Here is a 23,683-nt window from a genome sequence, read left to right as displayed (position 1 = left end):
AAGCTCTTTAGAGAAAGACTTGGAAGGACTTGGATTTTTCCACCATTCTCATGTACTAGGCAGAGTGGAATTGGTTCGTTAGGTGTGTTCTCTCCTATCCTCAGCCCCTGGAGTCTCTGTTATGGGAGAGATGGGGTAATCCAAAGAAAGCTGCTGTGAGGGGATGGATGGAGGCATTTTTTTAAAGATTATGCGTCGATTTGCTGCACCTTTCAGGACAGTCCTGGCTGAAGTCACAGTAAACACACACACACACACACACACACACACACACACACACACCCCTTCTTTCTCTCCCTCTCCTCCACTTTGAGCAGCATTGGGAACAGAGCCCATTCCTGTGACAAGAACCCAGGCTCTCTGAGGATCACTGGGCATTGGTTTGACCCCCAGTTTCCAACAGTGTACTGGAGCGTCCACACTTGTGTGATGCAGGTCTGGAGAGCAAACATGTAGCCACCTGAAGTGTCCCTCTTTGTCTCCAGACATCGTTTGGTGGTTCTGTTTAGGACGGCTCTTCCCTGGATGGAAGGAGAAGAAGTGAAGGTATTGAAGCACCCTGGTAGAGCATCATCTCCCTGCTGTGCTCAGAGAAAAGCCCAAGGGCTCCCTCAATCCTCTGCGAGTCATCCAGTGGAGAAACGAAGCCAAGTGCTGAGTTAGATCACCCGGTGCTTTCTCTCCTAGTCCCACCGCAAACTAACCCCAGACCCGGGAGTAAAAATGCTGTGCTGGGTTCCTATGTTCTCATCCGTATCTCCTGAGCTGGAAGCATCAGGTCAGCATGGCTGGCGAGACAGGATGCAGCTTGAAGAGCCGTGGCCCTTCTCCACTTGACCTCCTTTCTACGTCTTCATCCCTGAGCCCGTGACATCCATCAGAACTCTCCCCCACTCCACCGCCTCCTCAGCAAGGGACTCCGGTGATGGGACTGGAGTGGAAGCTCTGTTCAGGATTCTCAGCCTATTTTCTCCACCTGTTTTCTCTGGGGAGGGAGGCAGTTCCTGCCTCCCCTGTTGTGGGAGCTTCACCAAGGTTTACTGCTGGAAACAGTAAGGGCGTTAAAGCCAAAGAGTCTGGGTTGGATCTCTGCTCCACTGTGAAGAGAGAGATGTGGGCAAATTACCTATGCTAAGTCTCAAGTTCCTCATCTCTAAAATGGGTCTAGAGTTGATATCGGGGTTAACGTTGGGGTTAATATTTATTGAGCTCTGTGCCTGACGTGGAAGATGTGCCATGGATATTAGTTCATCTCCATCTCTCCCCATCCTAATGGGGAACAGGGGAGGGAGGGCATCCTTCTCTGTGCTCCCTTGTGCCACCTCCAACGCCCCCGACCTCTTTGCTCCTGCTCACCTTGACACTGACGGTCATGCCATCTGACCTGTTCTGTTCTCCTAACTCTTCCCTCCCCATGCCCCTCTCCACCCCTTTGCAGGAATCTACCTTAGTATCTGGGTGAAGTGGTCCCCTTTACCCTCAGAGCTCACAGCATCCATGTGGACGTCTGGTGAGAAGCCCGGATCTCACTGCTCCACCTCGATGACCTGTCCCCACCTCGTGTTTGCTTAACACCAAGCAGGGCTTCAGCTCTACATCCAAATCTCTGCTCCCTCTCTGACCCCGCCTCCCGTCCTCTCATCTCTTCCAATCGCCAACGGCCCCCACCAACCCTGCTCCCCCAATCTCACCTGCCCCCGTCCCTGGCCACCTTGGACTCCCTCTGGCTACCACCTCCTACCTCCCTGGGTGCATCCATCCAGCATCGGTCATTCAGGGCTGCCCTCCTATTCTTTTCTATTTTTTTTAACATCCTTATTGGAGTATAATTGCTCTACAATAGTGTGATAGTTTCTGCTTTATAACAAAGTGAATCAGCTATATGTATACATTTATCCCCATATCCCCTCCCTCTTGCGTCTCCCTCCCTCCCACCCTCCCTATCCCGCCCCTCTAGGTGGTCACAAAGCACCGAGCTGATGTCCCTGTGCTATGCGGCTGCTTCCCACTAGCTAGCTGTTTTACATTTGGTAGTGTATATATGTCCATGCCACTCTCTCACTTCGTCCCAGCTTCCCCTTCCCCCTCCCCGTGTCCTCAGGTCCATTCTCTACGTCCATCTTTATTCCTGTCCTGCCCCTAGGTGCTTCAGAACCTTTTTTTTTTTTTTAGTTCCATATATATGTGTTAGCATACGGTATTTGTTTTTCTCTTTCTGACTGACTTCACTCTGTATGACAGACTCTAGGTCCATCCACCTCACTACAAATAACTCAGTTTCGTTTCTTTTTATGACTGAGTAATATTCCACTGTATATATGTGCCACATCTTCTTTATCCATTCATCTGTCGACGGACACTTAGGTTGTTTCCATGTCCTGGCTATTGTAAATAGAGCGGCAATGAACACTGTGGTACATGACTCTTCTGGAATTATGCCCTCCTATTCTTGAACTGCCTGCATCACTCCCACCGTTCCTTTCTCTGGGCCCCGTTCCCAGACCACAGAGAGCTCCTGGAGAAGGTCCACCGACCGAGCAGGCCTGGCCCCTAAAAGGTGCTTAGAACAGTCTGGCCTCAGAGCTTGGCTCGCTCCGTAGGGCTGCTCTTCCAAGCCTCCTTAGCACGCTTTTTCCTGCTGCCCTAGCCCCTGTCCCTCACTTTCACTAAATGCCTTTATTTTTCCCTTTGTCAAGAAGACCTTGCTTCCAGCCAATCTAGCCCCTCCCAAATGCCATGAGCAATCTCGGGGTACTGCTCAGGGGTCATCTCAAAGGAGCGGCCCTGCCTCTGGCTCTACGATCAGCCCCCTGTGCTTGGAGCCCAGCCATCTTCGATGCCAGAGAAACAAACACCCTTCCTGTCTAACATCCTTCTCTTATTTCTCCCTCTTGGCAGATTCCTTTTCTATGACTTTAAATATATCCAAATGTCCCAATATTCGAGGGGAAAAACAGTTCCTTAACTCTATCATCTTTTTCAACCAGCATTCTGTGTTTTTCTCCCTTTCAGAATCAAACTTCCCAAGCAGTGAGGCAAAAACAGTGGATAAGATTCTGTGTTTGAACCCTGGATATTTACTACGCTATGTGACCTTGGAATATTATTCGACTTCTCTGTGTTTTAGTTACTTCATAGGTAAAGTAGAGTTAATGGTAATACTTCTCATAAGATTTGAGTAAGGACTAAATTAGGTAATGTTTAACCCAATGTCTGGTACATAATATGTACTCAATAAATATTGGCAATAACAATTTATTGTGACCTTGCAGATGAAATCAATGGTCTTTTTTTTTTTTTCCTATTTTCTCTCCACTTCCATGTGACATGTACTTTGGCAATATTCCTATATGTTTTCAGACTCTTCCCCTCTGGTTTCTCTTACATGTGTTCATCTGGATCTTATACATTTTTGGTTTGGTTTTTATTTAAGAGGTATGGCCTGCCCCTTTTAAAAAGATTTTTTGATTCTTTTTCACTTGTACAAAAAGAATATGTCCTCGTTTTGTTAGCTTAAGATAACATTGTCTATATGACTTTTATACCCTGTTTTTGAAATTTAACATTATATCATGTGCATTTTCCAGTGTCATTCACTTTTTAGAAAACACACTTTTTGAGAATATAATTTGAATGACTATATAATATTCAGTTCAAGGGGTGAACAAAACTTTCCCCTACTGTTGGACATTTAATCTTTCCTAATATTTTGCTATAACTATTAACATATTTTCTATATTAATCTTGATCTACATTCTATATTATTCCTTCAATTAAAATATTGTCTTAAAAGAGAATCCGCGGGCTTCCCTGGTGGCACAGTGGTTGAGAATCTGCCTGCCAATGCAGGGGACATGGGTTCGAGCCCTGGTCTGGGAAGATCCCACATGCCGCGGAGCAACTGGGCCCATGAGCCAGGGCCGCTGAGCCTGCGGGTCCAGAGCCTGTGCTCCGCAATGGGAGAGGCTGCGATAGTGAGAGGCCCGCGCACCGCGATGAAGAGTGGCCCCCGCTGGCCGCAACTAGAGAAAGCCCTCGCACAGAAATGAAGACCCAACACAGCCAAAATAAATAAATTAATTTTTTTAAAAAAGGGAGGGCTTCCCTGGTGGCGCAGTGGTTGAGAGTCCGCCTGCCGATGCAGGGGACATGGGCTCGTGCCCCGGTCCGGGAAGATCCCACATGCCGCGGAGCGGCTGGGCCCGTGAGCCATGGCCGCTGAGCCTGCGCGTCCGGAGCCTGTGCTCCGCAGCGGGAGAGGCCACAACAGTGAGAGGCCCGCGTACCGCAAAAACAAAACCAAAAAAAAGGGAATTAGCACCTTAAAAGGGGGCCTAATCAATATGGGGGTTCTGGTTAGTGTCGGACCTTTCTGGAGCTGTGCACTCCAGCACGCATGAGGGCCCTCCCTCAGGGATCTCTTCCTGGTCACTGCTCAGACCCGACTACGAGTGGCTGCCTCCTTCTCACGACCTCCCCCAGAGATCCTCTGCTGTCACTCTACCCAAAAGACTTCTGAACGATGACTGTCACTCAAATTCTCCATGACATCAGCTTCGTCTCTCCTCTCCCCTCCATGCTCCTCGTGTGAAAGTCCAGATACCTCAAACTGACCTTCTCTCTCCAAACGAGCCCCTTCTCATCACTGGCACCATCTCTCCTGTGGTTTTCAGAGGTCAGAACCTCTTCTGGTTGACTCAAAACATTAATCATGGAATTGGAAGACAACAAAGGAATTATCGAGCCTTCCCTCCCTCTCAGTTCTGGGAAACTTCTTTGGTAACTTTTTAGTAGAATGAATGTGCGATTTGTGTCTACAAAGAAAGTAGAGCACAAAAGGGACCCAAGATTCCATCAAACATCATTTTCACATCTGAAAGAGCTGTGGTCCTAAGAGATAAGGTGGGTATGGAGAGATTAGATGGAATGAAGGGACTTAAACCTGACTTGAAATCAGGCAATGCACCATGAGCGACATCAGTGTCTCCCTCTTTAACTTTTGGAATTCTTGACATAGTGATCATACCAAGGGACCCAGCCTGGACACCAGAGTGGTGGGCTGGATTCCCCTGCATGTCCCGCAGATCCAGATCTCACACCAGCCAAGATCTCTATTCTATCAGCAACTTCAACCCACTAAGAAAGTAAGTGATCTTCCAAAATTCTCTTGGAAACACAGCCTTCAAAATGTTTGGGATGTCATCATTGTTTCTTTAGCATAAGTACTATCTGGAGATTTAAGATAAAGTTGAGATGTGAAAGGAATCAAACACATAATAATTGCTAAAGATTCTGTGTACATTTACTATATTAAGTACTTACTATGTTTAAGAAAAACTGTCTTACAGATTAACCTTTTGATACCAATTTTATAACGTGTAATTAAATAAATCTGTGATTGTATGTTAAAATTTTACTGGATTGAAAACACTTTTGAAACATTTAACAGAACTTAAATCATTCAGTTTAAAGTCAAGATCACTGAAGTTCTTAAAAAAAGAAAATTTAATGTATTAAATTTATAAATACAGTCTGTAATGTTTAAGGGAATTTATTAAATTGAAAAACCCCTTTAAAGTTCTCATCACAAGAAAAAAACTTGTAACTGTGTGTGATGATGAACATTAACTAGACTTACTGTGGTGCTTATTTTGCAATATACATATAAATCATGTTATTATGCTGTGCACCTGAAATTAATATAATGTTATATGTCCATTATATCTAAATAAAAATAAGTAAATAAATCAAATACTACAAATAACTTTATACTCATAAATTTGAAGAAGTGGAACAGTTCCTCAGAAACCATAAACCACCAAACTCAATCAAGACAAAATAATCTGAATAGCCCTATATCATTTTTTAAAAATTCAACTCATAATGTAAAAGGTTCTGAAAAAAAAATCCAGGTCCATATGGTTTCCCTAAAGAATTCTGGCAAAAATTTAAAGATGGAATAACACCAATTAAAGACAATCTCTTCCAGAAAATCTCTTCCAGACAATGTCTCTTCCAGAAATTTGTCTCTTCTGTAATATTTGTCAACATGACTAATTTTATCAACAGAAAGAAGGAACACTTCCCAATGCCCTTTATGAGACAAGTATCAACCTGATACTAAAAACAAAGACAGTATCAAAACAAAAACAAAAAAACCTGCAGGCTGTTATCTCTAATGAACTTAGACCAAAAAAAAAAAAACTTCAACAAAACATTAGCACAATTGTTCACATAGGTGCCTATATATGTTTTCCTGGAGACAGTCCATAGCATTCCTCAAGGGGTTATTAGCTTTAAGTGAGCAATTCCTGTTAGACTGTCCATGTCTCTTACAATGTGAACCTAAGGTAACACAGCACCAAGGTGCTCAGAGATACGTTCACAAACAAAGCATTATCCCCCTCTCTCCCTCAGGACATCCCATTCCTGCCAACGTGGCTTAGGAATGCAGCTCCGACACATAGTTAATTCACATGTAGACATGGTCAGCCATGTCCCTCATGCCACTGTCATGTGACTTCTGCTGGATTCCCTCCACCCTGTTCTTAGTCAATTGATGATGATGTTAACAGGGCTTTTACATCATTGCCTGTCGAATTACATCCTAGTGCTCCAGACTCTCTGATTATCATTAAGAATAAGGCTAATCACACAGCTAATAGTATTGAACGCTTTCTATGTGCCGGGCACCATGCTAAACACTTTACATATATTATCCCATTTAATCATCTGCACAGGCTCGTAAAGTAGAAACTATCATCTCCACTTTAGAGATGAAGAAACTGAGTCTCAGAGAGGATAAGAAAATAGCTAAAAGTGACTGAACTAGGATTTGAAGGCAAACTCTTAAGTTACACCACATTCCAATATCTTTTCCCCTTGGCCACCCCGCCTTAGTCAACAGACTCAGTATTTCATGCCCAGACTAGAAAATGTTCTAGTCTTTTCCCTATACACTGCTACAAAATTAATCTTTCTAAAACACTACTAGATCAAATCTGAACCTCTCAGACTATATTTTAATATATCCATCTTTAAAAAAAAAAACAACACTTGACTCACCGGTTTAAAATCCCAGTGTATGTGCAGTCTATTTTTGACTGCCTTGGAACATGGCTCTAAAGTAGTTTTCTCCTCTTTGCCAGGGTGTGTCAGACAGCAGTCATCAATGTCTGTCTCAGCAATCAGTGGTCCCACATAGACTTCCCCAGTTGGGTGGCAGTAGACATTCTGCAAGAGGACAAGGGGATTTGCCATGGAGACTCAGTGGGGATGCCCTTGATATTACAGAGGGCATAAAGACTGCTCTTGGTTCCCTAGACACCCAGTCACCACGGGGGGACCACTGAACTTTCGTGGGTAACAAAGAGTCACCTCTGCACCCTTCTCTGACCACCCCTCATCCCCAGCTGATTCTAGAAAGAAGACCAGGAATGAGGGAGGGACACTGACCTGCTTCCTTCCATACAAAGGCTCCAATAGAGTCAATTCCTGCATAGATGAGGGAGCTTATCTTTGAAAACAAAAACACAACACAACTGAACTTCAGAAGCTGTCATTATAAGTCCCAGCTAAGGGCTTGTTGTCAGGAAACCTTTCAAATTCTCAGTCTCTCACTGCCTTGCTCAGTGAGCTTGGACAAATAGGTTGTTTCTGTGTCTCCATTGTTTTCTTTTCTCAAATGGAAATTCAATCTGTCCTGCAGACCTCAAAAAGTTCCTGTGAGGGCAACATGCAAAGTAATGTGATAGGCGGAAAAAGTCCCCTGGGTGCACCCTCCACGCGGTGCCAGTCCTCTCCTACCCCATGGAGAGACTTCCATTCAGCCTCTCTCTTCTCTAGCCCTCTGTTTCCTTCTCTATGGAAGGAACCACAGGTAGCATCACCTGTCCACCTTCCAGGGCATACAAGGGGGAAGTGGGCGGATAGGAGGGGCGGTGGGAGGAGGGGAAAAGGAAGAGATTGGAGGTTTTTTTCCGATGAAGATATGACCACGGAAAATGAACGTGCCAGAGCACAGCCTTTCTTTCTATCCTCCCTGTATCTGAAACGCAATGACTGCTCACATGAACTTGGAAGTGCTTGGTTACAAGCACGGGTTCAGGCTTCATCCTTACCCATTACCAGGGATGCTCAGCACCTGCTTCCCCATCATCTAACACCAAGCCCAAATCTGGCAAAGGCTACCAGGGGGTGAGCCACAACAGACACACCCTGCCGGGGCATGGAAGATACCTGGGAACTGTACTGATGGCAATAATACATGAGCAGCTGTTGCCTGGAATAGCTCCCTGGTCCAGGCAGACACTTTCATCCAATGGGTTTTTCATCTGAAGGAGCAAAACACAAGACAACACTGTTGGAAAGAGGCAGAGAAGGAGGGTCCCCAAGCCTCCCCAGGCCCTGCATTTTGCCCAGTACTCTAAGGACGCCAAGGGGTGTGGGAATTTGGGATCCTGGCAGCTACTTTCTAAGCTGAAGTGAGGCTCTGCTGTGATGTCCACTTCCTGGGAACACACACACCCTCAGAGCATCAGAGCATATATAAAGAAGGGGCTCCTACACCTGCAGTCAGGTGGGTGAGGCCACACGCCCTGACTGGCTGAGAAACTGTGAGGGTCAGAGCAAGGGCTGTAGTTTGCAAAGTAAGTAACCAGAGGCGGAGAGAAGGAATAGATGGGGACTGGGGAGCAAGAGAGGAAGGGAAACTGAGAGGGTTCAAGGGCAAAAAGTTGAGGAAGGAGTTGGGGGTAGGTAGGGAATCGGGGAGGATGGGTTTTGGAAACCCTTGTCCAGGCAGTCATGCGATGATTCAGGTCTCATGGTCTTTTATATCCAAACATTTAAAATCTGAAAGCAATTTCATGAAACCTACTCTTCCGTAGCCCGCAGTGCTGTGGATTGGCTTCAGGACTGGATAAACATTTTTCAGATACTAGTCAAAAGTTGTGCATTTCAGTTTCTTCTGGAGTGCCATTCTGGAAGAAACGTCTCCAAAATCAATTCCAGAGTTCTGCAAATAAAACACGGAACATGTCTGCACCTTGCAACACCCTTGACTCCACCAAAGGGTAGGGATAATGCACGAGGGAATTGAGTGTTTCCTTGCTTCCCTGTAAGATATCCTTAATCATTTATAGTTTTCCAGGGAATGTGGAAGAAGCTTGACCCCTAGGAATATCTGCTAGTTTCAAAGGCACTTGCAAGGCCTGCATAGCGGGGTTTACGTCTCATCATTAGCAAGCTGATACAGACTGCTCCTGTTTGAGATAATATTCACATCAACCAGGCACAAAGTACTCCTCATGATGTCCGGAAAAGGCTTCCAAAAGGAATATTCTGGCAGCAAGATTTGGAGGTTAAAGGAGATTTTCTAGAAGTGGTATCTGTGGCCAATGAAAGTGGAAGAATGCTCCAGCCCAGAGCCACAGCTCGGGAACAGAGACGGCATGTCATGCCGACCTCGGGGACTAGGGCTAATGATGTGGCCTTAGCCAAGAAGGTCATCTTCGTTCACGCGCATCCAACAGGATTCCGGTGCCTGCTCCCACCATCCCACACCCCACCCACCATGTTTATGTCCCCTTTAGACAGTGGATCCATGCCCAACCCTGCCCCACAAGGAATCCCCCAGTATAGATGACGGATGAAGGACATGGAATCTAGAAGTTTCCTTGGTTTGAATCCTATCTCTGCTCTTACGACCTTATTACCTTAAGCAACTTCCTTTCCACTCTGTGCTTCAGTTTCTTCATCTGAAAACTTAAAATAATAAAAATAAGCCTTACACAAGAGGTACGTTGTGACGAGTCATGAGTGCCTGGAACTTAGTCCTGGGACATAAATGCTAATGTCATTATCCTCACCCTACCGGGACTTGACTTTAATTCTTTAGGGCTGGGATGGCACTTCTGCTTTATCCCTTCCCATTTCCCGCCTTGACCACCACCTCTTCCTCCTTCATCCATCTCTGCTTCTGTTCAAGTCCAGGACGAACCTGGAGAGGTATGTTCCAGGTCATGTAGACCATGTCTTTGTACTCACCCATCCAGATTTCAGCCACTCTCGTGGCGTTATGCTTCAAGAGAATACTCAGGTCCAAGGAGTAGGGCTTGTGGTGTCTCTCCAGGTGGGCAACCCGAGAGCAGGGCAAGACCTTGACTCTCCCACTGCATTGCCACACCTGCAAGAGAAGAAAAAAGCAAAATCGCCTGGGCAGGCTGGACCCATGGCCAGAAAGTGCACAGCCTGTGGACTCAGAGACCACACTCTGGAGCCACTTTTTAAAGAGTATACATTCAGTCCTCCTACTCCCATCTCTACGCACCCCCAAACTATTCATATAAAACAATCTTCCTTAGACGTCTACCAAACTGCTTCTCTCCTGTCGCTCAGACAGCGCCGGAAGTCCTACCTCCTTCAGGAAGTCCTCCTGAAGGAACCAGAGGAGGGCCCCTGCTCCTTTATCCCCAGGGAAAATGCAGAAGTCCTGAGGTACGCCATGGCCTGGGCCAGTCTCGCTGGACTTAGCTTCGCATGACTGCTCTCTGCCCTGGTGCTGGATGTAAGGCAATGTGGTGGACAGACTCTCAGGGGCCCCCATGAGGCCTGACTCCTGGCATTCACGTCTCCCTAATCCCCTCCCCTGAGGGTGGGCTTGAAACCTCCTTCTAACCAATAGGCTATGACAAAGAGGACAGCATATGCACGACTACATGTGTGTCATTACGTTACATAAGCAGGTAGTGTCCATCTTGCTGGGAGATGCACTGTCTTGCTGGCTTTGAAGAATCAAGCCGCCGAAGGGAGAGGTCACATGGCAAGACACTGAGGGCGGCTCCCACTGAGAGCCAGAAAAAGCTGAATGCTTCCTCAGTCTGGAAGACTTGACGGAACTGATTGCTGTTAGCAACCACACGAGCTTGGAAGCAGACCTATCCCCAGCCAACCCTAGATGAGAACCCAGCCTTGGCCAACGCCCTGACTGCAGCCTTACAGAAGACCCGGCTGAGCCAGGCATGGTCTCCCGACCCACAGGAACCATGAGATGATATTGCTTTGAGCCACTAAGTTTGTGATGATTTTTTTTTTTTTTTTTTTTTTTTTTTTTTTTTGCGGTACACGGGCCTCTCACTGTTGTGGCCTCTCCCGTTGCAGAGCACAGGCTCTGGACGCGCAGGCTCAGCGGCCATGGCTCACGGGCCCAGCCGCTCCGCAGCATGTGGGATCTTCCTGGACCGGGGCACGAACCCGTGTCCCCTGCATCGGCAGGCGGACTCTCAACCACTGCACCACCAGGGAAGCCCTGTGATGATTTTATTACACAGCAATTGGTAACTAATCCAAGTAATTCTTGACCAAGAGATCCCATGACTTCTTATGATCTAATTATAAAATTTGTCATCCTGATGGATACAAACATGCTTGGCAGCCCACACATTCTAATATGTGGCTTAAAATGTATTCTTTATGCCAGTAGATGACTGAACTGTCTAGTGGTATTATATCGATACAATGGCTCCTGTGTGTTCTCTTCATGGTTGCCCAAGTGAGTTGCATTTTCTGGGAGCTATTAGCCCATCCAGCAGTGGTTAGCAACCTACCACACTCATGTCTGTGGGACCCCCAGAGCAACTCAGGTCCTGCTGGTTCAGTTAACACCCGGGGTGGGGGGGGATGGTCAGTCCCCTTATCTGACTTTCAATTTTTTTTCACCCCTTCCTCTACTTCTGAACCCACAGCTTCCCCTCCCTCACCATCTCTACAATCCAGAATAGCAAAGTGAAAAATAGCCAGGCTTTGAAATCAAAATGACCTGTATCAAATCCATCACTGCACACCTGGCAGCGAGGGGGGGAAACCTGCCCCCTCCCTGAGCCTCAAGGGGCTCAGCCACAAAAGGGCTGCCAGGAGGACTAAATGGCACCATCTTCTAAGATGATAAACTTGAAGCACATCTTTGCTTCATCCTCCTCCTCCATTTCACCCCATTGGTTCCCAGCCTCATGGAGAGGTTCCATCTAGCTTGTTTTCAGACTTTATTTTCTGTAGATAAACATTTAAAAATCCCAATACAACTTTCCTTCCATTTTCCTAAAAGAGTTTTCCAATCCACAGGCATTTCAGGGAGAAAAATGAACAGTGGGCACAAGAAACCTTAAATTCAAGTGAAAAGATAAAAGTCAGAATTGTCATCGATGAAGCAACTTTAACTCTTATCCTGAAACAATAGGTTTCAGATTTTTCTCTCTCAATTTATTCCCACTTGCCAATTGCCCCCTCCTCATTCTCTCTGTCTGTCTGTCTGTCTCTCTCTCGCTCTCAAACACACAGAGACATGAAGCTTCTGCTTATAGTTACAATGGCTTACTTTGTATCACAAACTATCCTGATGTTTCAGGAATTTAACCCTCACCATGTAAGTGTTATGATTACCCCCATTAAAGTAATGTGTCCACATTTACCAGCTAAGAAATGACAGAGCCTGATTCTGATCTCAGACAGTGTCAAGCTCTGGTACACTGCCAGTAATACACAGGGTGCTGGACCAGTGCTGAGGGCATCAGACTGACTCTCCATCTCTATTTATACGCATTCATGTGCACCATCACTGCGTGGCCTCTAGATGTCAGAATAAAACACCCAGTGCATCTCTGATGTTCTCCAAGGTCTACTACTGTTAGGAGAAATATATATCCTAACAAGTGCTTAGAGGTTTGAAAAGGCAAATGGCCACACACACAAACAAAGGAAACTGGATACGGGTAAACCATTTTATCAAGGAAAGGAAAAGAACGACCCTTCCCTGACACTCCCTCTATTTCCAGCAAAATCTATTTTTCTGAATCACAAAGTATTAAAAGAAATAGCATTTCTTGCAGAAGATGAAATGAGATGCAGAAGGGAGAGCAGAGAAAAGCGTGATGAACTCAGAAATGATAAGAAGGGTTTTGGGTCCTAAGTTGGAGAATTGAGGTTCCAGGCAAATTCATGGGATGCTCTGGTGGGTAGGAAAACCCAGCCACAAGGAACTTGGGTCATCCTCAGGACTTTGCTAAGTACCGTGCATAAAATAATGATTTCTGCATTTACGTTTTTTGTGCTAGAGACTAACTGTACCCCCAATGTCTACTCCCCGCCCCCTACATTTATAGTTATAGAAGAAATAACTGGGCACATAGCCAACTAGCTGAAATCTACATTTCCCAGACTCTTTTGCACACAGGCATGTCCGTGTGACTTGTCGTGGCCAATGGGATGTAGGAGAAATACAACTTTCGGGGAGTGACCTTAAAAACAAACAGCGTGCTCTCTCTTTCCCCTCTTTTCTCTTCGTACTGATGAGAATACGGATGTGGTGCTGAGGGTAGCAGAGCCATGTGATGGAAGAGGCTTGGTTCCCATCACCCTGGAGCTGCCCTCTCAGTCCTGAACTGCTCGTGTTCAAACTGTTATAGGAAATCAATATCTACCTTGTTCAAACCTTTGTTATTTCGGCCTCTGTCACAGAAACCAAACGAGGATTCTAATTAATATGTTTATAAATCATTTTAAATTACTTGCCACGTTTGAACTGCACCGTCATCCTTAGGAGGAAGATGAAACAAGGATGCTTCTCTTCATTTCACAAATGGGAAAACTGGTCAATACTGCTATGCAAACAAATTAGTTTTCTCTGCCAAGGAATGATTGTGGCTTAAGGTAGAACCCAGAGGGGGACTCAAAGTTTATTTGTTAACATACAAATGTGGAGTCCTCATTGGGTGCTAACTGGGTACGATATATGGCTGTAGGGTCATCAGTCTCAAGCTGAAAGACCTGACTAAGCTTTAGACAGGAAATTATCTTGTTCCTCCAGAGTCCACAATGGACCAGAGGTCACCTGGCCTCAAGCACAGAATTTTTAATCTGGGGGAAGGGAAAAAAGCCATGTTATAGAAGCTCAGTCCACAGGGTGTTAGCAGAGCCAGAATTAGAACCCATGTTCAGCATTTTTCACAGTGCAACCCTGACATACTTACTATAATTTTTATTGTCAGTAACCACTTACTGAATGTAAGCCACATGTCACTAGCCATGCTAGCTGCCTGATGTAGCAGGTATGCTGCTTTGGCTGTCCATACAGGGGCAGGTTGGCTGCCCACACATCTGTATCCTCTGGTCCCTCTCCCCATTCTAGTTTCTCTTTGACTGGTCTTGTAGAGAGCCGTCTGTTCCAAAGTTGGTTTATCTCAGGAGATGCTTGGAAAATGCCTGGAGTCCTCAGGGAAATAGGGACACCATCTTTCCACCCATATCACCCAGATTATACAGACCTATACCAGAAAGCTCCACTCCAGAAGCTCCACAGCCCCTCCCTAGTGACTGGGAAACATGAGAATTTGCCTGCCTCTTGAGCCAATGGCATTCATCCTTGTTCCAGGGTTCCACAGATCCTACTACCTTCCTATTATTTCCCCTTCTGCTTTGTCCCATAACGAGAATGGAAATGCACCCACCCTCAGTCTAAGTTCCACGTTCTCCCCTCTATAGGTCAGCATCCCACCATCCAGAGATCCAATCTCTCCCAAGAAGAGCCTGTTGGAAGCCAGGATGCCCATGATGGAAGGACTCCTGCAGAGCACACAGCAAGAGAGTCACTAACCCCTCGACGAGGAATGGGTCAGGATGACGGTGAGGGCTAGGAAGCCCAGTGATGGCTTAGCCTTCAAAATTCTCTCTACCCAAGCTTCTTCTTATCCTGAAGGCTCTCCCCAAACCCTTAGGCTGAACTAAGTGCATGGAGCCTTCCCTTCTCAAATTATATTGAAATGACATCTTTTTCATCTTGGTATCCCTGCTTCATAGCCTGATAAATGCTTGAAGTGGCCAAGATATTTTCTAAAACATTATACTCTTTGCTTTATTTTGCTTGAAATTCCTTAAATAGCCAAAGTATCTGTGATTTCTCATCTGGGATCAGCTTCTTTTTGCTCTATCCCCTGTCCTTCTCCCCATCTCCTCCAACTCCTCCCACCCCACTCCCATGACTACCACCAAAAACAAACAAAGCCCAGACTGCCCATTCCTGACTTCCCACATGCTAATCAAGCTCCCTGAGCCCACAAAGACTTACTTCACAGGAGCGGTGACATCATGCAGATCAATCCAGGCCTTTGGCAGTGAATCATAGTGGCACCATCGTTCCCAATTAAACCTGTCAACTGCTAATGCATACTTATCCAGTTTAAAGGTGTCAAAAAGAATGTTGTCAAACACAGGAGACACGACCACGGTGCGGTCTTCCTGAATCTGCGCCAAGATGGGTTCTGCCCTAAAAGAACAGTGTGTAACCCAGGCTGGATGTGAGGATAAACAGCAGAAGCAAGCAGACAAAGCTGCTCCAAGCACCTTGCCCTGACACCGAGCACCTTCTTCATCCAGGCTGCCCTGGGTGGTGAGCAGAACTCCCCAGAGTCCAGAGAATCTGCAGTTTGGGGGATAGCTGGGGTGGCTAGCTGCTGACCCAGGTCAAGAACAGATTTGAAATTAGTACCCAAATATCACCCCCAAGCCATTGTGAACAGGACCATCAGTATCTGCCTGAATGTACATTACCTCTTGGGTCTTCCTGCTTCCAAAATAATGTCTCTTTACTATCTGATTCCCCACATTCTCCAAAGAACACAGCTCTCTTTGTATCAGGTAACTTCATGGGAAAAACCTTAGGAATTACCAGAAGATAATCTCTTCATTTTACAGATAAGGATAATCTCTTCATTTTACATAAATGTCTAGTTTGGTGAAGTGACTCACTGAAAGTCACAAAGTATTTGGCAAAATCAGGGTTGGTATCCAGTTGTCCATATGCCAAGTCCATTGCTTTTGGGGTTTTTTTGTTTGTTTGTTTGTTTTTGCAGTACGCTGGCCTCTCACTGTTGTGGCCTCTCCCGTTGTGGAGCACAGGCTCCAGACATGCAGGCTCAGTGGCCATGGCTCACAGGCCTAGCATGTGGGATCTTCCCGGATCGGGGCATGAACCCATGTCCCCTGCATCGGCAGGCGGACTCTCAACCACTGTGCCACCAGGGAAGCCCCAAGTCCATTGCTTTTTTGCTAGCACTAAACTACTTCTCCTAGCCAACCAAAAGCATCCTGTCTTTGGAGCTTCCTTTTGCTTGAGGTCTGGTGTTGACTTCCCCTACTTCCACAATATCCTGTCTTATACTCATCGTATGTACAATATTTCCTCTCTTCCCTTTCCCAGAAGGAGTCCCCTGGAGCCTTGCCATCCAACGTTCACTTCAACATGAGCATCCAAGATGGCAAGCACGTCAGCCGTGGCCACCTCTCTGCCGGTGTTGCGAGCAGCAGCAAGACCTTTTCTCTCGGTGTGCCGTATTATTTTCAGTAGTCCTGGAGACTTCTGGTTGTAAAGCTTAATCTTCTCATCCAAGTATGCCTTTAATTCTCATGCCAACCAAATGCACACCTATAGAAATTCTAAATGCAATAATCAATGCAGTGCAAAAATTTTATACTATTGTAGAGTAGTGGTTGGACTGCCTCCAGCACAGGATGGACAGTTGTACAGCCTTGCCTGAGAAAATAGTGTTTCCCTACCCCTGCTTCTCCTCTCCCTTCCATCCACAGGATTAATGTTCCCAATCCTAATTTTTCCACTGAAGTTAAACTATCTTAGCATAATAATACTGCTATTTGCCAGGCACTGTTACATGTGCTCTAAGTGTATTGAGAAATTCTTACAAGAATGAATGCAGGACTTCCTTGGCGGTGCAGTGGTTAAGAATCTGCCTGCCAATGCAGGGGATATTAGTTCGAGCCCTGGTCCGGGAAGATCCCACATGCCATGGCGCAACTAAGCCCCTGCACCACAACTACTGAGCCTGTGCTCTAGAGCCCATGAGCCGCAACCACTGAGCCCACACACTGCAACTACTGAAGCCCACGTGCTCAAGGGCCTGCGTGCTGCAACTACTGAAGCCCACATGCCTAGAGCCCTCTTTCTGCAACAAAGGAAGCCATCACAATGAGAAGCCCATGAACCACAACGAAGAGTAGCCCCCGCTCGCCGCAACTAGAGAAAGCCCGTGCACAGCAACAAAGACCCAAGGCAGCCAAAACTAAATAAATAAAATAAATACATTTTAAAAAAAAAAGAATGAATGGGACACACCTGACCTAACTAAGGTAGAGGTGCTGATGGACAGACATTGCTGAGACAACCTGGAACTTCTTCTCCACAGCTAAACTCTCAAGGTTTTCTGGAGAGTACATAAACAACTGAAATTGTTTTGTCTTGTTTTAGGTATTCCTACTTGACCTACTCAAGGACCAACTGGGACAGAATACCCAGACGAATCTCCTTGCCAGCTTCTAGCTAATAAGTTTATCCCCAACATTATGCAAATAAGATTCGCTATTTCCAGATTGTTTACAGTTTCTTCTTCTCTCTCTCTCCTCTCTTTTATAAAGCCTGTCTATGCATTCATATCATTTTTGAAATACTTGGATTAAATCTGTTGACACTTGATATGTTCGACCTGATGCAAATGAGGCTTCACATCTAGGGGGAAAAAAGGAAGGGGGTACATCTCTAACATCGATTTGTGGCATTTCAATCTTACTACCAATGATACTGAAGTAAACAAGGAGGATAACCCTAGCTAACATTTACTATGGGCAAGCCCTAGGCTGAGGACTCTACATGTATGATTTAATCCCCAAAACAGTCCTATCAGGAAGCACTATTATCTGTCCCATGTCACAGATGAGGAAATGGAGGCAAGAGGTAGCTGAGAGACACCCCCCAAAGTCACGTGAACAGTAAGTTTCTCTTGTGGCCTGCATGGTAGAGACGTCCAAACATTTTCCTCAGTTTAACAAAAAAAAAGATTTTAACACAATACATAATTCAGTGCAGGCCCAAACTGGCTGATATTTCCATGGTTACTGAGAGAGAAGGTGATTCTTGCTCCAGTGACACCCGTCAAAGAATGACCAACAATTCCCTCTGCTGTGCCTATCCAAACAAATTATCTCTATGAATGGGTTCCTGACTCAAGTAAGTGGGATGTTATATGATAGGGTCCAGAGCAGCTGAGAACCTTCTCTGGCTTCTCTTTGTGTGTCCACTCTGTGTTTGTAAACTTGCTATCTTTCAGTTTCATTGCTCCACAGGAAGGAGTCTTGAATTAACTCATCTATTTCCGTGGAATGTGGAATTATAGAACCATTGCTTTTGGGGTTTTTTTATCCACAGAAAAAGACATCTTCCAGCTCAGCACTTGCATTGGCCCCCTGACGAAGGTGAGTCCCAGAGAAATGAACCGTTTGCCTCACATCATGTCAGAAGCAGGGAGTGGAGCCAGGATCTCTTCAGACTCTAGCACAGAGGTCTTTCTAATCAAGCTCCTATTTCTTGCTTGAAAACCAAGTGTGAAACTTGGTATCAGCCTCCATGCCCAAAATGGAATGAAATCTGCCATCCTCTTTTCTTTGGTTTTCAGTGGAATTTTGCTAAAGAAGTGGACCTATGTTTTGTGCAGTTATATTGGAAGGACAAAAGAGAAAGGTATTTAAAAGCAAGAAAGGGGGTATTTTCAGTGTCTGGAAATCCAAAAGGGAAGGTTAAAGAGGTCATCTGTCTCTTCTCCTTTGGCCAAACTGCCCTTAATTTGATACTGCAATAATCCATCTGGTACTTAAAGATCACCCAGAGAAGGAACAAATTCTGCCTCACATGGGCTGCCACTTCACAGCCCTTATTATTAGAAATGTCTTCCTTATTGCTAGCCCAAATCTCTGGCTTGTGACTCAGTTCTAGTTTCTTTTATTTGATGCCCAAATTTAATAAAATGAAGAGCTAACACTTGCTGAGAGGTTACTATGCACTCAGTGCTATTCGTAATCCATGTATTATGTCAGTGAACATAGTGGCTAAAGCTAGGGCTCTGGACTCTAAAGTTTACAGTCAAATTTCAGTTCTGACACTTACCAGCCATTTGACATTGAGCAAGTTTCTTGACCAGACTATGCCTTAGTTTTTTGCATCTGTGAAATAGGCAAAAAAAAAGTGGTTCCTTCCTCATAGGTTGTTGTCAAAATTCAAATAGTTAACATACATAAGGTATTTAGAACAAGTGATGTTAGCTGCCATTATTATCTCTTTAATTCTCGCTCTAGTCCATAAGCTCATGATTATTCTCTACATTCATGCTTTGCAGGTAAGGAAACGAGCACAGAGAAGTTAAGTTACTCAAGGAATCAAGCTTTTAAGGGAGGAACCAAGACTCTGAAATCCATAAAGTGAAGACTCAAGTGTACTACCACCCACTTCACCACGTGTTGTCCTTGGTGGGCTGGACCAGCCTGGGGAGAAGGGCAGGACGGGAGCAAGAGACCCTGCCACCTCCAAAGAGTCTTAGCACCCAGAGCTCCCTTTTCTCCGGGCTTAATTACCCAGGAAGATTGGGGTTTCCTCCGAGGGAACAATTCCAAATCCTTTCTTGGTGTCTGGGGTCTTCCTTTGGACCCACTTCGCTCCCCTGGGTCTCCCTCATGGTGCACAGGACGGGCACAGGTGGCTTTGGAGTCACACAGCCCTGGGCCTGACTCAATGCAGACTCGCCACGCAATTGGATCACACTGTGTCACCTCTCTTGGTTTCCTCTTCTGTGTGAACAAAAGGATGATCCTCTGTCTTGACTTGGGAAGATTAATGTACCCAGCACAAAATGATCCCTCAACAAATGACCCCTTTCTTTTCCCTCCATGAGAAGTCCAACTTCTTGTCCTAAACTCTAAAACCCCTTTCAGCCTAGCACAGTCCATAAACGGTCATTTTTACTACTATTCCTTGATCAAGTTGCTCACCATTTGAGCTAAAATCGTCCACTAAGATGATCTCCTTCAACAATTGAGAGGGTGTCCAGTTGATGATGCTGGTGATGGCTCCTTGTATAACAGAGAGAGCTTCATCCATGAATATGAGAATGACACTGAGAGATGGGCGTTGTGAAGGATATCTCCTCTGAAGACACCTCTAAGAGATTTTTTATAACCATATTACTCTTTTTAATTACTTAAACATTACTCTCAAAGTCCCTCTTCTCTACGTATGATGTTATAATCTATCAATCAACTCACCAACCCCCAAACTCATGAGGAAGGGGAACTCTCAGTTGCTTATCACAGTAGCAAGAAGATTTTGTATTTGTTTGTCCAAAATTCTCCTGTTATGGGGATAAAATGCATTTCTTTTTGATCAACCTTCAGTAGACGCTTCCACTTGAACATTCAACGCGTCCCACAAAGAATCCCTATTCTTCCCTGTCCCCAAATTATCGTCCTTGCCAGAGGGCCTCCTTCTGCCATTGCCACCACTCTTTCTCCAAGTTCTCAGACCTTCCGTCATTTTTGACACAATCCTCTCCTTCACCACTAAAGAGAGGCGGCCAACTGTCCAGAGATGTGTGCTTAACACATTTTTTAAGTGTCAGAGTTTATATGTATTAAATGCTTTACCGTATGCTAGGCACTGACCTACTCTTCTCTTTTTTTAACATCCTCATCAAGATATATTTCACATACAATAAAATTCACCCATTTAAAAGTGTATGGGATGGGGGGCTTCCCTGGTGGTGCAGTGGTTGAGAGTCCGCCTGCCGATGCAGGGGATGCAGGTTCATGTCCCGGTCCAGGAGGATCCCACATGCCGCAGGGCGGCTGGGCCCGTGAGCCATGGCCGCTGAGCCTGCGCGTCCGGAGCCTGTGTTCCGCAGCGGGAGAGGCCACAACAGTGAGAGGCCCGCGTACCGCAAAAAAAAAAAAAGACAGAAAACGTGGAGCTCCTGGAAGGAAGGAGATAAGGGAAGGGATGGAGAAGAAGGCCACCTCATTTAGGGTTGGTTGACCTGAAGTGAAATCCAAAACAGCCACCCACTGAAAGCTTGGTTATTGTGCTAATTTTGTGGCAAACGATGAACAGGAAGTCCACGCTTTAATTTACCAGCTAAGTTAGCACTCAGAGATGGACAGATACGACGGTGGCCTTTTGCATTTTGAACCTCAAGTGCGTCCTCTATTGAAGAGTGTGCTGTTGGGGAGAGGATCAGACGTAAAGAGGGAAGGCTGGCTGGACCACGGGGTGCCCTGGGCCAGACAGAAAAGCCAACAGAGCCGTGTGCCGTGTTGTACAGCTGGCAGCAAGTCAGGGGAATACCACACTCTGCTCAAATGGTGTTTCAGACGTTTACCATGGTTTACCATTAAAGCATGGTCACCTTCCTACCGTACAGCACGGGGAACTCGACTCAATACTCTGTAATGACCTATATGGGAAAAGAGTCTAAAAAAAGAGTGGATCTATGTGTATGTATAACTGATTCACTTCGCTGTACACCTGAAACGAACACATTGTAAATCACCTATAGCCCAATAAAATTTAAAATAATTTTTAAAAATTTTAAACAAAACCAAACCATGGTCACCTTGCCTAAACCCAGCTCCCAAGACACAATGGCAACACACCTTCAAAGATGTCCCCAGCAGGGGTCACAGTGGTCGTTCTCAGCAGGCGTGACACAGCCCCTGGAGGGCACCCCGGAAATCTGTGGGTGCAACCTGTTTATCACAATGATGGTGGGGGACTATGGGCATTTAGTGGGGGTGGACATAGCACAGTAAGTCAGAACACACAAATCAAGACTTGAAACATCTCACGTGACTTAAAACCCCATTTACACTCACCTGAACTGAAAATTTAACTGTTTGACAGATATAAGGGATTTCTGGTACGGGGTTAATATATGTTGAGTTTTCTAAGAATGTGATTTACTATATAAATCTAGGGCAAATTAGATTTTGTTTTGTTCTGAACTTTACAAGAAGCTGCTCACTAATTCAGAAGCTGACATCAGGAAGAGCAATGAAACTCTCGGCAGTTAAGTGGCCAAGAGAGACGGACCCTCTCTGCAGCCCTGAAGTCAGGGAGCCTGGATTCAGCCTTCACCCCAACACTCCCTGGCTGTGTGAACTTGACCTGATTTAACCCTTTTGGGTCACCACAGGTTGTGGTAAGGATTTCGTGAGATGGTGCAGGTAAAGCACACATCACAGTCCTGGCATTTAGTGACCAATGAATATTAGCTGCTAGTGTATCATGCATGGGTGACCTACTCCTCTGGCCACATCAGGCCAGTGTACCTGTGTGCCTATGGTGACTGCCCACAGGAATGCAAGCAGTTGACCACGTCACTATGCCCTTCAGTGCAACTGTGCTCACATCACCACTGGAGTACGTGTTATTTTATTATGGGTGTATTATTCTCCTTTAATGCCTTGTTTATATGAGATAAGCCATTATGTTTTGATTACATGTTAGATAGGTTATAATAATAACAACTTTCATAAAAGAATAATTAATAAAGGATGTATTACAAAATATAAAAAGGGGGCCTCGGGTGTGACAGGAAAGAACCATCTTGGGTACATTATGGTTTTAGAGAAAGCAAGCATGCGACATCATGGGTTAGGATACAAACCAGTGAGAAATAGCATTGCTAGAACACACGGATACTGTACATCACACAATTATCATTTGCTTTCAAATCAAATCCACCCATCTGTGTGCCTGCTGGCTGGCTTGTGGCTGGCAGAAGTATCCTCCAAACCAACAAGAGATCTCTTAACTGAGGAAAAAAAGTGAAGCAGGGTTGGACTCCTTTCCCTAGAGCCCTGATTCTCACGTATTAGTGTGCGTGAGGATAAACCGGCACGTTTAATGAAGATAAAACTCCTGGGCCCTTTCATCAGACTCTTTTTTTTTTTCAGATTTATCATGTAATATTGTTTTATTTTTTTCCTCCAGGTTTACTGAGATTTAATTGACATGCATCACTGTCTCTAGAGATTCTGACTCAGCAGGTCTGGGGTGGGGCTCCGCCACTTGAATTAGTAACAGGAGTCACATTCCTGAGATGCAGCGTTTTCACACCACTGTGCACAAAAATCTCCCAGGGACGTTTTAAAAATGCAGATCCTGATTCAACAGGTCAGGGAGGGCCTGGGACCCTGCGTTCCCAACAAGCTCCCAGGGGATGCTGACGCTTCTGGTCCAGAAATCACACTTTGCATGGCACACTTTTGTCCATCTGGGGACAAAAGATTCTGGAGCATGCAGAGGGGCCAGGGAGAGAAGGCACTTCAGCACTCACGTTCCTCACTCCGCAAGGCTGAGACGGGCGTTACTATAAACGAACAGGGCTTCCACTGACCTTCCCACCCCACAGGTTGAGGCGCCGCACTGCAGTGGGCTGCGTGACCAATCCTGGGCCGCCTAGGAAGGGGGTGCATGAGCTTCACCCCAAACCCTGGGATTTTTTCATCATACCGTCCTGAGGGACTTGCCGACACTGAACCAACTGTGCATCTGGATCTTGGCCGTGTGGTTGACAACTTACACAAACAGTCCTAATTCCTTAGTGCTGGTACTCCTTTACGCGGCAGAGGATCCCTGTACACCCACGTGTCTGAAACCATCTAGAGGCTGTCCTAACCGCAGGCAGGTAGAGGCCTCGGCAAGTTCAGATCTGGGCAGAGGACTGTAGAATTATTGCAGGTAGTCGGAGGATCCATGGCTACAGACAACGGTTTTCCATGTACGTACTGTATTTTAAAT

The 23,683-nt window shown here is 45.6% G+C and overlaps 1 protein-coding gene across 1 annotated transcript; it reads right to left on the bottom strand.

The window, feature by feature from the left end:
- Nucleotides 1-367: 367 nt before the first annotated feature.
- On the bottom strand, nucleotides 368-20,379 carry GALNT8 (polypeptide N-acetylgalactosaminyltransferase 8; the record flags this gene model as incomplete). Its single annotated transcript, XM_081249110.1, is given in 13 exon segments — nucleotides 368-388; nucleotides 390-521; nucleotides 7,066-7,233; nucleotides 8,239-8,273; nucleotides 8,276-8,333; nucleotides 8,879-8,938; nucleotides 8,942-9,016; nucleotides 10,001-10,186; nucleotides 14,502-14,616; nucleotides 15,119-15,311; nucleotides 16,267-16,452; nucleotides 19,879-20,035; nucleotides 20,359-20,379. Coding segments are annotated over 13 exon segments (1,407 nt in total).
- Nucleotides 20,380-23,683: the final 3,304 nt, after the last annotated feature.

Source organism: Mesoplodon bidens (assembly GCF_964165515.1).
Source record: "Mesoplodon bidens genome assembly, chromosome: 11".
Classification (NCBI taxonomy): domain Eukaryota; kingdom Metazoa; phylum Chordata; class Mammalia; order Artiodactyla; family Ziphiidae; genus Mesoplodon; species Mesoplodon bidens.
The sequence above is the reverse complement of the archived record's forward strand: the minus strand, read 5'-3'. Positions and strand labels throughout refer to the sequence as shown.